This window comes from Saccostrea cucullata, unplaced genomic scaffold (genome assembly GCF_032062105.1).
Source record: "Saccostrea cucullata isolate Sc308-1 unplaced genomic scaffold, CSIRO_AGI_Scuc_v1 ctg9919, whole genome shotgun sequence".
Taxonomy (NCBI): Eukaryota; Metazoa; Mollusca; class Bivalvia; order Ostreida; family Ostreidae; genus Saccostrea; species Saccostrea cuccullata.
The window spans coordinates 1-16,966 of NW_026924522.1; the positions used below are offsets into that span (position 1 = coordinate 1).

Below are 16,966 nucleotides of genomic sequence, written 5' to 3' on the forward strand. Positions count from 1 at the left end.
AACAATGTGCCAACGTTGGGCCAACATATTACTACCAACTTGATAGGACACGTTCTTTAAGGGTTAATTACAAACAATAGGCCAACATTAGGCCCAACATTGTTGCTAACTTTATAAAACACATTCTTTAAGGGTGTATAACGAACAATGGGCCAACGTTGGGGCCAACATACTATTACCAACTTGTAAATACACTTTTCTTTAAGGGTGTATATAGAACGTTGGTACAACGTTGACCAACACAGGATCCTTCCTTCCTTGGAAACTAAAGTGAATGGAAGATGCTTTACATTGGTTTGACATTTCCTAACATTGGAATTCTGTCATGATGAGAAGGTTGACTTGGTAACATTGGTCCAACTTTGGCCCAACGTTGTTCCTCCAACGCCAACCATACAACCTTTAACACACGTTGGCCCAACATAATCATGCTATCTCAGTGGAATTCTTTGCTATAGTAATCTTTCAATATAATTATAAAAATGGATAAAACACACTCGATCAGTAAAGTTTTACAGATGAAAATAAATTTCAGAATATGTCATCTTGGTGATAAATGTGTAATATAAACTTTAGAAAAATATACAAAGCCAAGTGAATTTTATGAGGAAAGGCAAAATGGTAAAAAGCAGCCTATATGATATAGGGTGATTTATACCATTTTGCTTTTCCTGATAAAATTCTAATGTTTATAATACATTTTTAGCACCAAGCTAACATATTTTGAAATTTGTTTTCACCTGTAAACCTTCACTGATTGTGATTTGTCAGTATTTGTTTTTCATTGAAATGTCATCGTTTATACCATAACCTTCATCAGTGCATTTATCTCTTTGAGAATAGCCGGGCCATTCCAACGCCTTCAAATTCATGAACTGACTATTTTTCATACCTACTCTCTTGTTTTAGAATTATCCATGATTAACTTACTTAAGCACAAGGATCGTGATCAGCTCACAGAGTGGATTGGTGCAGAATGTTACTTCCAGCTTCTATATAAAATAACGAGGGATGGCGCATCGGGACAAAAGTTCCATAAACTGTGTGATAATAAGGGACCCACAGTGACCGTCTTCTACAACACAGACAACAATGTTTACGGGGGATATCTGTTTGAAAGTTGGCACCAAAGTAAAACCTGGAGTAAAGACGAAAATTCCTTTTTGTTTCAGTTATATCAAAGAGGCAAATGGAAAGCTAAAAAATTTCCCTCAATCGTGGACCAAGGAAATAATTTTTGGGGGAGCATTGACCATGGTCCATGGTTTTATGATTTGCATTCTTTTCATCAGAGTGTTGAAAAAACATCGGGGTTCTACGTATTAGATGGTAGCGATTTCTTTCGCGGTGATCGTTATGATATGGAAGGAAAGAATGCGCAGACAATCGCAAATAATCATAACAATGTCGTGGACCTTGAAGTTTATCTTGTCAAAGGTAAAAAAAAATTAGGTTCCTTTAATTGAAATTCTGACAGAGATTGTGAAACTTAAATTATTTTATACATAATATCAATGGATATTGATTAATAAGATTTTTTATTTATTGTGGTTCGTATCTTCATGTTTCATATGAAAATCAATTAATTATGCTAAAAATCCGAAAAGAAAATTATGTTAAATCTATCTACGATATTGGTTAATATTTGAAATGGACACAGGATATATCTTTTTTATCTTATTCTGTGAACATTTTTTAAACAGGGACCCTTGATAGACCATGGAGGGATCCACCACAATGGAATTCGCAGGTACAATTGAAAAAACAAGATATGTTTGTGAAACACTCATGTTTCCGTATGGCAACAAAGCAAAGGTTAATTTTTCTCAAATGCAATTCAAAAACAATTTGTTAATACCCAAAATAAAGCGTTCTCACTTATAATTAAAACCCTAGCACCACCTGTTCAAAAGTTATGGACAAGGTTAACATTTTTGAATGTAGGTTAACTCCAGGGCCATGGTCAAAGGGTCAAGATTGTTGGTTTCTTAAGAAATGTCTTGTAGCAAAAATTACATATGGGAAATATGAAAGCCCTACTCCAAACTATTTAAAAATATTTAAGCTAAAATTCTTAACAAATAGGTCACATTGCAAGGTAAAATGGTCAAGGTTGTTGGTTCTAAAGAAATGCCTTGTAACAAAGAATACATAAATCAAGTATGTTAGTCCTAGCACCAACCGTTAAAAAGTCATGATCAGGGTAAAAGTTTCGAATTTTAGTGTGCAAGTGTGTCAAACTTCAAGGTCAAATTTAGTGGTACCCAAAGAAAGTCTCGTCACAAAAAATGCAAATGTGACATGTGAACGTCATAGTCCCACCCGGTCAAAATTTATGGGCAACGTTAAAGTTTTTTGCGGACAAACAGACAGACAGACAGACAGAGCAAAAACTATAAATTTCCGAAACTTCGTTTACAGGGTCATAAAAAGGTGATAAAAATATCGTTTGTAAAAAAAATCATTGGTTTTTCAATGGCTTTTTTTTTAAGTTCGTCAGAATACCGTATAGCACTAGGACGAAAATCAAATATCAGTAAAAGCAGAACTTCTTTTTTTGCAGTGGTTCATATTTTTTTCTTAAAAAGAAATGTTTCTGAACCAAATCTAAACAATTTCAAAGCTTCAAATTTTTCATAAAAATAATATTGATAATGTTTCTTAGTATTGAAGTTATTCTCTAAGAAACGTGAATCTGTGTATTGATTGATTGCATGTTTTTTAACGTCCCACTCAAGAATTTTTCTCTTATGTGGAGACGCCACCAATTGCTGGCATGATGGAGAGCTACAATTCCGTCATATACTCTGCACTTAGGACCAGTGACCAATGAGGGATCTTTTTGTGCTAGTACCTACTGTGACACGGGACCTCAGTTTATACAGTGTCATCAGAAGTATCGGTCTACACATCCCACAGTGGGATTCGAACCCCCGACGTGAATATTGTCTCCTTACTTCGCGACTCTAGAGCAGACGCTCTATCCACTGCGCCACGCTGGCGACTATGAATTTGTGTAATAGAGAGAAATCATGTTATATTTTTGTGTCTAAAGTTAGAGGAAGTTGCGAATTAACGATTTTTTATCTTAAATTTAGATTTGTATTTAACTGAGCTATTCTTTCATTACATTATTGTTATTGATTGATTGATTGTATACTGTTAAACGTCCCTCTCCAGAATATTTCACTGATATGGAGACGTCACCATTGCCGGTGAACTCCTTGTGGCAAGACCTTTCTTTGGGTATCTCCTGACCTTGGAGTTTAACCCATTTTTGCACCAAAATTTCAAACTTTACTTTGGCAATAACTTTTGAACGATAGACATCATGACATTCATACTTTAAAGTTGTATTCTTTGTTGCAAGACCTCTCATTGAATACCAATACATTTAACCTTTACATTGGAGATAACCGCACTTATGAAAATACTTTAACATTCGTCATAACTATCGAACGGTAAGGGCTAGACCGACATGTGGCAAGTAGCTAAATTTTATGCGTGCGTCAAATTTATTTCAAATTGTCTTCCCTTAGATATCATAAGGACATAATTTTTCATGTGAACGCGATTCCAATTTAATTCGCAGTAACTTAAGTTGAATTTGAATTAATTTAAACTCTCCGTATTAATATGGAATTATATGAAGGCATCCTCGGGCAGTGTAGATTATTTAAAATTTGTTCAAATCATGATCTCTAGGCCTGGTCTCTAGGGTCTCTAGGGTTAGTTTTCATGCAATAAACTATCAAAGTTTTAAAGAATACATTATTACATATATATGTATGACAGTCGGAGGTAGTTATATCACGGCAGGTCATCAAATTTTTTACAAAGGAATAAATAGCGAAAAATCTGCTGATGAAAAACAGTAATACGAGGTTACAACCCAGATATTTTTTGTTAGAGATTTGCATAACATGAGCAGTTGATAATGTTAACAAAACATTGTTTCTATAATGAAGGATCATCATATAATGTTGTTTTCCTTGCAGTTTTACAGTGAAATCAAGTCACTTATATCTACATATGGACCTTTTGAAGGCGCACAGACTTCGGCATCAAACATTTTGCTCATTGGACAGAGCGGCTCCGGAAAATCAAGCTTTGTCAACACTATTAACACTATCTTCAAAGGAAAAATTTCCTCCAGGGCATGCACAGGAAGTAGATTTAATAATCAAAGTTTGACAAAAAATGTAAGTCTATCTAAAAAAGTAAAAAAGGAATTTTTCTCGTTCTTTCATTAAACAGAATTATCTAAAAATGCTAAATGTACAATTCTATAGGGGTTAACTTGAAACAACTCAATAATACAAGACCATTTCATTTTTACCTTTTTAACGAGGCCCGATCTAGTTGAAAATTACGAAAACGGAATGATAAAAAATTTGAATTCTTGGAAATATACTTGTATGTTTTATGCTTAGAAAAATTAGAATGAAATTTTGTTACCTTGCCTTTATTGTAGTGAAATGGGGGCACTGTCAAGATATGGACCATATTTTGTGTTTTTATACATAATTACATAGTAAAACTCTTCTATAAACAATGAAATTTACAATTTTAACAAAAAATACATGATGAAATTCTTTGTTTTTTACATATATCATGTAATTTTCATTCTTCTTTTTAAAAATGAAAAGAAAATTGAAGGTAGCCTTTACTGCAGTGAAAAGGGGGCATGTTAAAACACAAAATTTTGGTTTATTCTATCCAACTACGTATTTTATAGGTCGCAATAGGTTAACATAACGCCAACAAACGATTGCAATAATGTATTAGTTTCTAAAAAATAAATAATTCTTACATTATGAAATAATTTTCTCGCCATGGTTTATTTTTCTCTTAACACGCGACGTTGTTTTACGTGGAAAAAAGGGGTAGAGGGAGGAAGGGGAAGGGGGTGTAAAGGCGACAAAATTTTTACTAATATCATGTACTATATAGAAAAATAAAATATTTCGGGGGTTCAATTTAAATGATTTATAGACTTATTTTATTTTTTAAAACTGAAGATAATCCATGTTATATGGCATATTTAATTCCGCAATAAAAAGAGTGTGCATAAACATTTCAACATGTTCAAAGAGAAAAAACGAAAATCGTTTACTTTTAGTTGCAGTGTTTGTGTTTTTAAACTCACAAATTGAACTAAAACAGGATAAAATTAATGAATCTGTACTAAAAAATTGAACCCTCAAAATTATTTAGGTTCCGAAGTTGTTTATTAATTTAAATATTTAAAAAAAATAAAATAGAATGCCATATTTCAATGCATAGTCTATAGAACTACCAGGTAAGCTTGATCAGCAAAACATTTTAGCGTAATTTGACGTCATTTTAACTGTGACGTTATTGTGTTCAATTGTGACGGCAGTCAAGGGTATTGTGACGTGCCTGAGTCGACGCTGCGTTAAAACGTATGCGCAGATCAACTAGATCGGGCCTCGTTAAGAGATCAAAAATGCATACGAGGGGTGATCAAAAAGTTCATGAACTATCTCTGTATCTTCAAAACCACATTTTCGATTAGTAAAAAAAAATTGATACACACATAGCCATACACAGGTTCTATAAATATCATATGCTTAATAAAGTTTTGCCCCTTGAATGTGACGTCACAATTTGAAAATGGCGTCACTATGTACATGTAGGTAATTTGTGACGAAAAATGTTTTTTTCACTTGTACTCGCGATCGTTAAAAAAACGATGTAAAATCTTTTGTACATCCTCGAAATCTCTTTTTAGATTAGGTATAATAATTTGTACACAGATTAATAAGATAACTGACCTCCTATAAATTCAATCAATGATTAGATTGGTCGTTTTAGTGAAGGAAGGCAGATGGTTAAAAATGATACTTGTTTTGTTGCCCAGTGAAAGCAAATTTGAAAAGAGATGTGTTTTTTTATTCTAATAGGCAATTTGCTATCGAAGACCTCCAATTTACACTGTGAAAAATAGTTAAATATATCAAAATAATAATATACTTATCAAATACCTAAGAAACCGTTTACTTTAGATTATAAACATATTAGATACGATAAAAAAGAGGGAAACATTCTGTATCCACCTTGAATAAAAGTCTCTCCCAAGACAGAAAATGGTCGCTATGCTTATTTTTGGAAAGGAAATTCTTATCCACCTATTCTAGATCTGTTGCCGATATTTGATCATTTCTGACAAATGAACCGTTCTTGTTATAAAAATTAACTCACATAGAAAGAAATATAAAAGTCAGAAAATTGTTCAGCTTTTGTGACAGAACGCTACGGAGGGTCATGTGACCGCCTATATAACGTAATTCGCGCATGAGCAGAACGGTGGCAGACGTGCATTACAATTGTAGAGGAGTGATTTAAAATATATTCAACAATGAAACCAAAATTTAATATTGTTTCTTTTTTTGGAAGTGATTCAATTAGTTTGTGAATTTTTTGATCATATCTCGTACATTTGCTGAGACGGATTAAAACAAAAGATTGATTTGATATTGAAGGAAAAGCACATTTTTCATGCTAGAAAAACAACTCTGTTAATTATTTTTTCACTTTATGTGCTGGATTTTATTTAAAAGGTGTTATCCTCGTGTTATGAACCTTCTACTTTCCAACAATTTTAGTGAGGCCAATGAATAAAAGACAATTAGGTTGGATGATATAAATTACTTAATACATAATACAATACTTTTTTCAATATTTTCGTATTATACCTTTTTCATTATTTTAGTATTTGATATCCCGTATACGAAAATTTCGTTTTTATGCCAGTATTTTTCTGTATTATTTTAAGTTTATTAAAATATATGTACTTTCCTGTTTGACTTTCTAGTTGTCATGACTACCAGGTACATCTACATCGATTTGAAAACATATTATATAGTTATTCAAATGTCTTAGTTTCATTGCTGGTGTGTCCAATTTTCTTCATAGAACTAGATCTTTTAAGAATTAATGAAGAATATAATATTTATATATTTAAAGAAAAAAAAACAATGTTTTTGCTTAGAAAAAAGTTGTGTGTTATTCACTTCAGTACTGAAACCCATATTAAAGGCTACTCTATAAGTTGTGTTAAAAATTGCAGGCAGTCTTCTGCTTGATTGCTTGATCTAGCTTTGAAATACATACATCCCATTAACTTGTAGTTTATGAGATACATAATTCGGGATTCTGCTGAAAACAAAAACTTGAAGTTCAGGATTTGTGATACGTTAGGAATAGATACAAACCAAACACTTTCGAGTAAATGGATGAATGACAAAGATTTAGGATACATGCTGGATGGAAATTTACCAAATCAGTATACTGTAATTTATGCTCTTCATAAACAAAAATCCAAAATCATTTGATTTCAAATATGTAAATGAAAAAGACAGAATTTTAAATTTTTCAAGCTGGTCTGAAAATTTAATCTAGGTAGATAATGATGTCAGTGATAACTAGGAATGGCAATTGATTACAGAATTGCTTATCGGTTATTCCGACGTTCCGACCGATGAAACGGTTACATGTAACCGAACCGTATCAAAACACACATTTTCTTGATATGCAATGCTGTTTTTTTTTTATTAAGCTCTATCATATAATTATACAAGGAGACTGATAAAAATAATCTAGAAAATGACTAATTATATTTACGATTATATTTACGATTACGAAATGATTATTTCTTTTAAAAACCCACTTGATTATATATTTTATTTATGTTACAATATAGACTGGAACATTTTAAGAAAACCGCGAATAATGTCTAAGATATCAATGAAGATGTTTTTTCAAAGAATATTAATTTCAACTACATGAACATTCATTCAGCGTTATCGCCATATTGATTAAAACTAGGTGTAGTACATGACTTTATCATGTTTATTTACAAAGTTTGTTTAGTATTTTATTCGATAGATAACTGCAAAAAACAAGAGGCCCATGGGCCACATCGCTCACCTGAGAAGCTTTGACCATTCTGTTCTTTACTAGATTTCCCCCTTGTAATACATATTGTGACCCCACCCTATCCCCTGATCATAATTTTGACAATTTGAAATCAACACTGACCAAGGATGCTTCCACATAAGTTTCAGCATTTCAAAGATTGTCCAATATATTTCTATGTAAAACTTTGATTCCCCATAGTGGCCCTGCCCTAACAACCCCCCCCCCCCCCGGGATGATTTGAACAATTTAGAATCCACACTACCCCAGAGTGCTTCCACATAAGCTTCAGCTTTTCTGACCCAGTTGGTTCTTGAGAAGATTTTTAAAGATTTTTCCTATATATTTCTATGTAAAACTTGGATTCCCCATTGTGGCCCCGCCCAATCCCCGGGGGTCATGATTTATACAATTTAGAATCTACACTACTCCAGGATGCTTCCACATAAGTTTAAGCTTTTCTGGCCCAATAGTTTTTGAGAAGAAGATTTTTACAGATTTTTCCTATATATTTCTATGTAAAACTTGGATTCCCCATTGTGGCCCCGCCCAATCCCCGGGGGTCATGATTTGTACAATTTAGAATCTACACTACCCCAGGATGCTTCCACATAAGTTTAAGCTTTCCTGGCCCAGTGGTTCTTGAGAAGAAGATATTTAAAGATTTTTCCTATATATTTATATGTAAAACTTGGATTCCCCATTGTGGCCCCGCCCAATCCCCGGGGGTCATGATTTGAACAATTTAGAATCTACACTACCCTAGCATGCTTCCACATAAGTTTCAGCTTTTCTGGCCCAGTGGTTCTTGAGAAGAAGATTTTTTAATGAACCCACCCTATTTTTGTCTTTTCTTGATTATCTCCCCTTGCGAAGGGATTTGGCCCTTCATTTTAACAATTTAAATTCCCCTTTACCCAAGGATGCTTTGTATCAAGTTTGGTCAAAATTGGCCCAGTGGTTCTTGAGAAGAAGTCGAAAATGTGAAAAGTTTACGGACGGACAGACGGACGGACGGACGGACGCACGGACGGACGGACGGACGACGGACACAATGTGATCAGAAAAGCTCACTTGAGCCTTCGGCTCAGGTGAGCTAAAAAACAACAAACAAACATACTAATTCACAGTTCCCAGTGGTGATTTGATAATCATTAAAGAAATACAAAACAATTCTTCCGACTAAAGTATCAGTCACATTATCCAGCAATGGGGTTTACGATGAGAAACCGATGCGTTTTTTTTATGAAAATGGCATGGTTGCCGCCCGGGCACCACTAGTGATCGGACGGTGACTGAGGCCATTTTGCAAATCGGTGGGGACATCGGTAGGAAATAATTCGTAGTTTAAATTCAGCGATGTCTCCACGATGCCTCACATCGATCCTCATCGGTAACCCATCATTAACACATCTTTCAAGGATCGGCCGATGTATGGCCGAGCATGCATCGTCCAATATCCGTTGAATCAGAGGTTAATAAGGGGGTTGAGTGGTGTTCAACAGATAACTGCCGATCACCGGTCGATGTTCGACCAAACATTGGCCGGTAGTCGACCGATGTACGAACGATGTTCACCAATGTATGAGCGATGTCATATACATCGGCCGATTATCCTGGAACATCGTTTTTTGATTAGCAATGCATCGCTGGGCCTTTGTACGTTCGGCCGGCAACCACGCCATTTTTATCATAAAACGCATTGGTTGCCCATCGTATACCCATCGCTGGATAATGTAACTGATACTTTAAGGACTACTAGGCCGATGTGGACCGATGTTAGTGCATCGCTAACACCACGGATTACCACTGATTACCACCGGTTTACGGCTATCGGCCGGGAAATGTGACCTAGGCATAACCGATTGTCGACGTTTCGACCGAGTAATCGATTAAACGATAATAAATTGCCATCCCTAGTGATTACAGATAACTTACACTTTTGTCAACTCTTGTTAACTACATTAAACAGTGCATTAATTTTTTTTTAATTCCGCACATAAAAATTGCTTCTGTTCTTTTCCAGTTTAATTTAAATTCTTTTGCGTCAGAGCATGTAAAGGGGTTTGTTAAAAATCCAACCTTGCAAGAAAGAACTCATGTGGTTTGTTTCGTCATTGATGCAAGCAACATAGGATCCATAACAAAAGGAATTACTGACAAACTCCAGCAGATCAAGGAAAATGTGGCTGACAGGGGTATAATAAAGTCATAAATTAACATCCTGACACTTATAGCCTATCAACTCTTCTTTGATGATTTGTATTGTTTTAATACTCTTGGAATAGATTTCTTTTTTTTTTTATTATTTTCATATTTCCTTGTTATAAATAGATATTTTAAATAATGCTTTGAAAAAATTTCAGTGCAACAATGAAGACAGAAGAAGTAAGATATGTCTAGGAATGCCAATCACGTCACATCGTAAATTAATACAATGTATATGTACATTGCATTTTATATATTTTAATTGTTTAAAATCTTTATCTAGGTATACCGCATTTAATAATCCTGACAAAAATAGACCTCCTGTGTGAATTGGTCGATCATGATGCCAGCAATGCCTTTGTAAGCGAAAAAATTGAGATGGCAGTTAATCAAGCTGCAGCAATTATGAAGGTGCCAAGAAATCATGTGTTCCCTGTAAAGAACTACGAAAAGGAACTACATCTGCAGATGAACATGAACATTTTAGCACTCAGTGCATTAAACCAGGTCCTCCTATTTGCAAACGATTATTTGGAAAACCAATACCAATTACAAAAGGAAAGTGAACATGAACTGAATTCAAAGAACTAAGAGAAAGTTTTTTTGCAATTCCTGAATTAAAGGTGCTTTAATTTGTAAAGCATACTTACTAGTACTGTAGCAATATTTCGTCATAAGAGGAAAACATAAATTCTGAATTGCCCTAATTGAATTCATCAAACGTGTATTTAAGAATATTAGAAAAAGAATGTGAACTGAATTCAAAGAGCTATGAAGTTTTATCAGACTTGACATGGCTTTGAAATTTTTTATATTGTTAACTAAAGACAAAGTAGCAATTATTCATCACATGGGGAGTACATATTATTATCGCTTGTCCTAATTTAATTTAGTGAACTAATTTAATTTAGTGAAGAAATTAAGTGGTTTATAAATGTGTACAAAAGTGCATTAGCTGCAAAGTTAAATATAGAGTACTATTGAAATTCAACATTTATATATACCGATATATTGTACATTTATAAGTGAATTTCGACAGTGACTGATCCTGGAGGATTAAACTTTAGAAAAGATACATCATCAATAACCAGTATGTTTCTATTCCATACCTCTAGAATTAAATGTGTATATTCATACAGATATTCATATTTTTAAATAGGGGATGTTATTATTGTAAAGAATACCGCATATTGGAGCAATATCTCCCCATATTTTAATATTCCACAAGTTACTCAGATCAACTGCGGACCCAATATTTGTTCCAATTGTCAAAGTCCTGGTTGCAGCTGCAGTTACAGTTACTCAAAGGTCACAAAATACACAAAGTCAATAATATTGATGGACCAGTTGACACAGGTGTCTATAGCACTTGTTGATCCGGTCTAACCAATTCATTATGAAAAATACTAGCCAACTTTCACCGAGTTATCTTGTTGACTAAGCTACGAAGCAAAAAAAAAAAGCTAATGGGGAATATATCAATCTTGGGTCCCTTTTTTAGTTAGAACAACTAAAACACAGCCATCTACTTTATCATGGGATATATAGGACCAGCTTTTAGCACAACGGTGATAGGCCAACGTTCAAAGAATGGAGGCGTACAAGGTGAGGACAATCCCCCGCACTGAGAAAAGACATTTTTCAATTCTAAAAGTTACATTTTTCAAAATGATATTGTTTATATTAGCTTTTACACATATAATTCTGTATTTCATTGTTTTAATATTTTATTAATAATATATTTTTTCACTCATGTTTTTAACTCTCTCAATAGTCAGGCACGTAGCATCGTTTTTGAAAGTGGGGGGGGGGGGGGAACCTAAGAATTTTTTTTTACTTACCTAAAGTACCTATTTCGTGGGGGGGGGGGGTAGTAGCCAACTTTTTAAAAGGCCAACTTCCTTTCACTTCCAAATTATTTCCTATATCTCCTTCCTTTATATATACTGTGGTAAAAAGGGGGGGGGGGCAACCTTCCTTTCAATGGACATGTAAAGGTAATGTTGAGCAAAAAAGTGGGGGAAGGCCCCCCTGCCCCCCCCCCCCCTGTTGCTACGTGCCTGATAGCGCAGGGTTTCGTCTAAGTCCAATCGCTTTAATCACTACGCTACGAATTATATGCATTATCAACGTCTGTCTGTGTGATTTAAATGAACGGGTTGGTTGAAGCGTACATTTTTTCATAAATTTTCGATTTTCATGTAGAATGGGTTTAGATTCCATTTTTTGGACAAATGAAATAGATTTCAGATTTACGTTTCCATCATTTTAGCGTTAACGAAGAATCGAGACTTGACCCCTTCATGTTTAAAATTAATGTTTATAGCTCTTGTAAACCCATTTTCCACTAAATATGCTTATGTGTCAATTTTTAAATAAAAATTATCAAATAATAAGTCGTTCAGTAAAATAAAATGATAAAATGTTTTGAAGATGACATTAATGAAAACTTGATTTTAGACAAAATATAACTTTTCTGTGCATTTTGAAAATTGAGAAACATTTTGTCTCATAGCGAGGGATTGTCCACGCCTTATACGCCCTCTTTCTTTTTTCTAATAAAGTCCATTGGATTGACGCTTTTCTAATTTTTCAAGCATTACTTTAGAAGCGTGATCCAAGTTATACCCCAGGTATACAGCATTCGCTGAAATACATACATGCATTTCATACGCTTTGGAGCAGAAAAGCCAATTGCGAAGGTTACGTATGATTAACAGCATCGTTTGAGAATGGCCATGAAACCGTCAAACAATTTGGGTTATTGATGATGAGCTCGGCAAGGCTTACATGAATCAAACTTCAGTAGCCAAACAAAAAGTAAACACCAAGTTGCAAATATTTTGACTATAATTATAGAGCCAAATGTCAGCGAATACATAAATGCATTGTTTCTTCTAAAGCAACAACTTTATCCTTTCATACATTGAGCCAGCCCCAGTCCACAGCAAATCAAAATTTGGTTAATGCTCCGCACCAATTTTGTGCAAAATGCCAGCCAATGCTATTTTTTTAGTCCAAGGCAACCTAGACCTCAGACTAGGTCTGTGGGATTTGCAAGGGATCTTTCCTAAAAGTGTCAAATCATTCAGTAGCCATTCAATTAGGTATCCCGATAGGTCATCTGCAATTGCGCTCATTGAGAGTGCAGTAAGGGTCTACAAATAAAAATAATCGGGACAAGGCTACCAGTTTACACCAAATATTTAGCATTTTCACTCAGGCATCGTGGAAAAAAAATTGAAAAAGAATTTAAAAATTAGCACAAAATTAGTCCATATAAAATCACTCCTACGCACTTGCTCAATCTACCTATAAGCATTAAAGTGAATTTAAAGAAAGCAAAATGTAATCAATCTCAAATATCCAAATATGGCTCTCTTAAAAAAACATCAGAGTTGGGAACAAGCAAAACGGAAAAGTTGACATCCCCTGCCGAGAGGTAGCAGGCGCAATTGAACCTTGGGAAACCTTGCCAACATCGACTGCGACAGGGGACCTCAGTTTTCACGGTTTCATCCGAGGGACCGGTCTCCATGTCCCACAGTAGGATTCAAACCCGTTAGGTAAGGATCAACACCTTACTTAGCGACTTTATAACAGATTCTAACCACTGCACCAAGCGGGCGACTAATGGTAGATAAATTTGTTGATAAGAAATTTGTATCAACCATCAAATTGCAAAATGATTACTACAAACGAAACTGTTCCATCAACTTGTTTGACTAAAGCTTGCTTCGTACTAGAAAGTGTTCATACGTACCTTTGCATTTCGAATCAACTAGGATATTTAAATTCCATTTGCAAGTGAAATTGCTTTTTCCTACATACAATGTATGTGTGGAAAATTGCTGATAGAACACTTTAAGTCAACAATTTTATCACAAAGTATTACTCATTAACGTCTTTTCTAGCAAAGTATTCAATTATGATACAGATGCTTTAGACTTGTATTTTTTTTTAATTCATATTAATTCCGATATAATTTAATTTTGCTTGTATTCTTGCCTCTCATTGGTTGATTTCCAAAAACGAACGCATAACATTTTGTATAATCTGGTTTGGTATGGGGACACATCCACTTGACAACCACCTGAATCATCTATATCCATCAATCTCCTCATATCCAGTCCTTGGGATTCATGGAAAATTCCAGAATTAATGTACCTTTAACTTCAACCAGTTACTCGATCTTACGTCGTGTAAACAAGCATCATGACTGCTAGATCTATGTATCAGTCTTTACCTCCCCTCGCTTCCCATCACTTCCGTTACTACGGTTGAATTATTGCGCGGTAAATTTGAACTCATAAAAACAACACAATTTTACATCCCCAGTTGAATGATATTTTAAAATTAAATTATAAGGAATGACTCTAATTCTTGGCCAAATTATCGAGTATAATATGGTTTGGGTCAGTTTACGCTTTTTTATAATCCGGATTATAAAGCGTAAACTGACCCAAACCATATTTAATATACTCGATAATTTGGCCAAGAATTAGAGTCATTCCTTAAATATCGAATCTACATATGAATGAAGTAGATCTGATCTCCAAATGTCAATCAGAAACTCCAACATTTTGCAATATCAAATTCAAAGCTGTGTGTAAAATGTGTAAAATCAAAATGTATTTTAAATATGATTTTGCAAACCAATGAGAAAGTAGGCGTATTAGGTAAATCTGGAAATTTGGAAATACAGGTATATGATGGTACATTAATATGATTACAAAATTGTAATTATTATGGATTCTATGAGGTGGAAGATGTACCCAGTGGCAGCGAGGCTTAATTATTATGTATTTTTTTTTTTTATCTTTTCATACAAAAACAAATATTTGCATATTTTTTATATTTATAAGGTAATGCATCTTTCCGATTCATATTCTATATATGTTTAATCTATATATCTCTATGTCTTTATATATATATATATATATATATATATATATATATATATATATATATATATATATATATATATATATATATATATATATATATATATATATATATATATATATATATATATATATATATTACATACGTATACATATATATCTATGATATAATTTATCCGATCCAATGGGCCCCTGGCACCATAGGTAAAGATTAGCCGGAAATATCTTAGGATATATTATCATAAGTTCGGTTGTAGTTGAAAATTTAAAAAAAAATGATTTCAAAATGTCTGGACTTTAATATATCGTGTGAGTGGTTGTATTTATAAACTAAAGTGTAAAAACGAGAATTTTTGTTTTAACAATGAATGTACAAGTATATCAAAAACTAGATGTTGATTTCGAAATTACTAGTACATACATTAAGTGTGCCATCACAACCATAGAAAGAAGTAAAAAGAAACACTTACGAGATAATTATCAAATATGTAAAGTTGTTGCTCTTAAAAAGTGTCGAGGGCCTCTTTCTAATACTTATTGTATACTAACTGGTTAATTGCACTCATGATACTGTTCGTATGACCTTCACTGCCACCATTATACGTCCATTTTTTTTTTAAAAGGAACATGCAGTGGTCACCATCTGTGATTTGTATTGTCTGGATACAAATATTTTTAATGTTTCTACCGACAGCTAAATGTCAGATGTTGTATGATTCAAATAAAGAATACTGGGACCTACAAAAGCAAATGATGAAAATGAAGGATGAAATGATTCGATTACGTCAGGAAAATCAAAGTGGGTATATTTTTAGCTTGCAATTAATGCTAAAAATGAAATATGCTTTTGAATCTTTCTTAAAGGTCATGAATGGATAAATTTCTTGATGTTCTGATATGACAGTATTAAAATTTATTTGAAGAATTAAAGTAAAAAAAATGAAGAACTTTTTATTTATCATGTTCCAGTGAATGGGAAAGTTGTAGCTTTTTCTGCAACTGCAGACAGCAGTATTCGTCAAACAATCACAAAGGAAAGGGAGATAATCATTTTAAAGAAGGTACTAAACAACGAAGGGGGCGGATATAATTCTGAAACAGGAATATTCACGGCACCAGTGGCTGGAAACTATGCCTTTTACTTCGCTGTACAAGTCCGACCTAATAAAAGACTGAGTATCTATTTACATGTCAATGATGATAAAAAAGCTGAAGCCCTGGCGGGACTAAATGTCGAACACTTCGACACCGGAAGCAACATGGTGACTCTCTCATTGCAAAAAAATGACCGGGTGTGCATTAAGTCACATCCAAAAAATGACCAGATAGTTGATATTCAGTTTAGTGGAAACAGCTTTTCTGGGTTTTTACTTTCTTAAAAATAAAATTTTACATTAAATTTGGATAACATAGACCGTTAGCAACAAATAGATTTCCTGAATATGTGTATTTTTTTCTACGTTGCTTTATTTTATTGTGTACATGAAAACATATTTTTCAAATATAAATCTTGTATGTTTAAATAAGTGTAGATTGTTTGTACTGCCAATGAAATATTATTTAGAGTATTATTTGTAAGTAGTTATTGGAATACAAAATTTAATTACTTATGGTACACTGTGGTACATGTATATGATGTTGGTTACTTACATACAGCTATGATGATACTGCTGCTTCACCCACAATTAACGTCGTCCTCAGCCGAGGCCATCCCCCATTGTATGTGGACCCCAAGCTTGGTACACTCTCAGGTTGGGGGTCCACAATGATGATGATCAGTCACTGCACATTAGTGGTGGTTATTCAGCTACCTAAGTCTCTCTCTTTATCTAGCTAGCATATGATGTTCTTTCTGCTGCTTGGACCACTCCTCGGGATGTTCTCCCTGTCCCTGCCATCCTCTATTTAAGTTT

The 16,966-nt window shown here is 33.9% G+C and overlaps 2 protein-coding genes across 2 annotated transcripts; both read left to right on the forward strand.

Moving 5' to 3' along the window:
- The first annotated feature begins 913 nt into the window (after positions 1-913).
- On the forward strand, positions 914-10,740 carry LOC134266623 (interferon-induced protein 44-like). Its single transcript, XM_062748839.1, has 6 exons — positions 914-1,437; positions 1,704-1,750; positions 3,999-4,202; positions 7,155-7,316; positions 9,968-10,139; positions 10,433-10,740. Exons 1-6 carry the CDS (start codon positions 918-920, stop codon positions 10,738-10,740), a joined length of 1,413 nt encoding a protein of 470 aa, XP_062604823.1. The 5' UTR covers positions 914-917.
- Positions 10,741-15,591: 4,851 nt separating this feature from the next.
- On the forward strand, positions 15,592-16,498 carry LOC134266624 (heavy metal-binding protein HIP-like). The gene is made up of 2 exons (XM_062748840.1): positions 15,592-15,852; positions 16,023-16,498. Exons 1-2 carry the CDS (start codon positions 15,681-15,683, stop codon positions 16,430-16,432), a joined length of 582 nt encoding a protein of 193 aa, XP_062604824.1. The 5' UTR covers positions 15,592-15,680; the 3' UTR covers positions 16,433-16,498.
- The last annotated feature ends 468 nt before the right edge of the window (positions 16,499-16,966 follow it).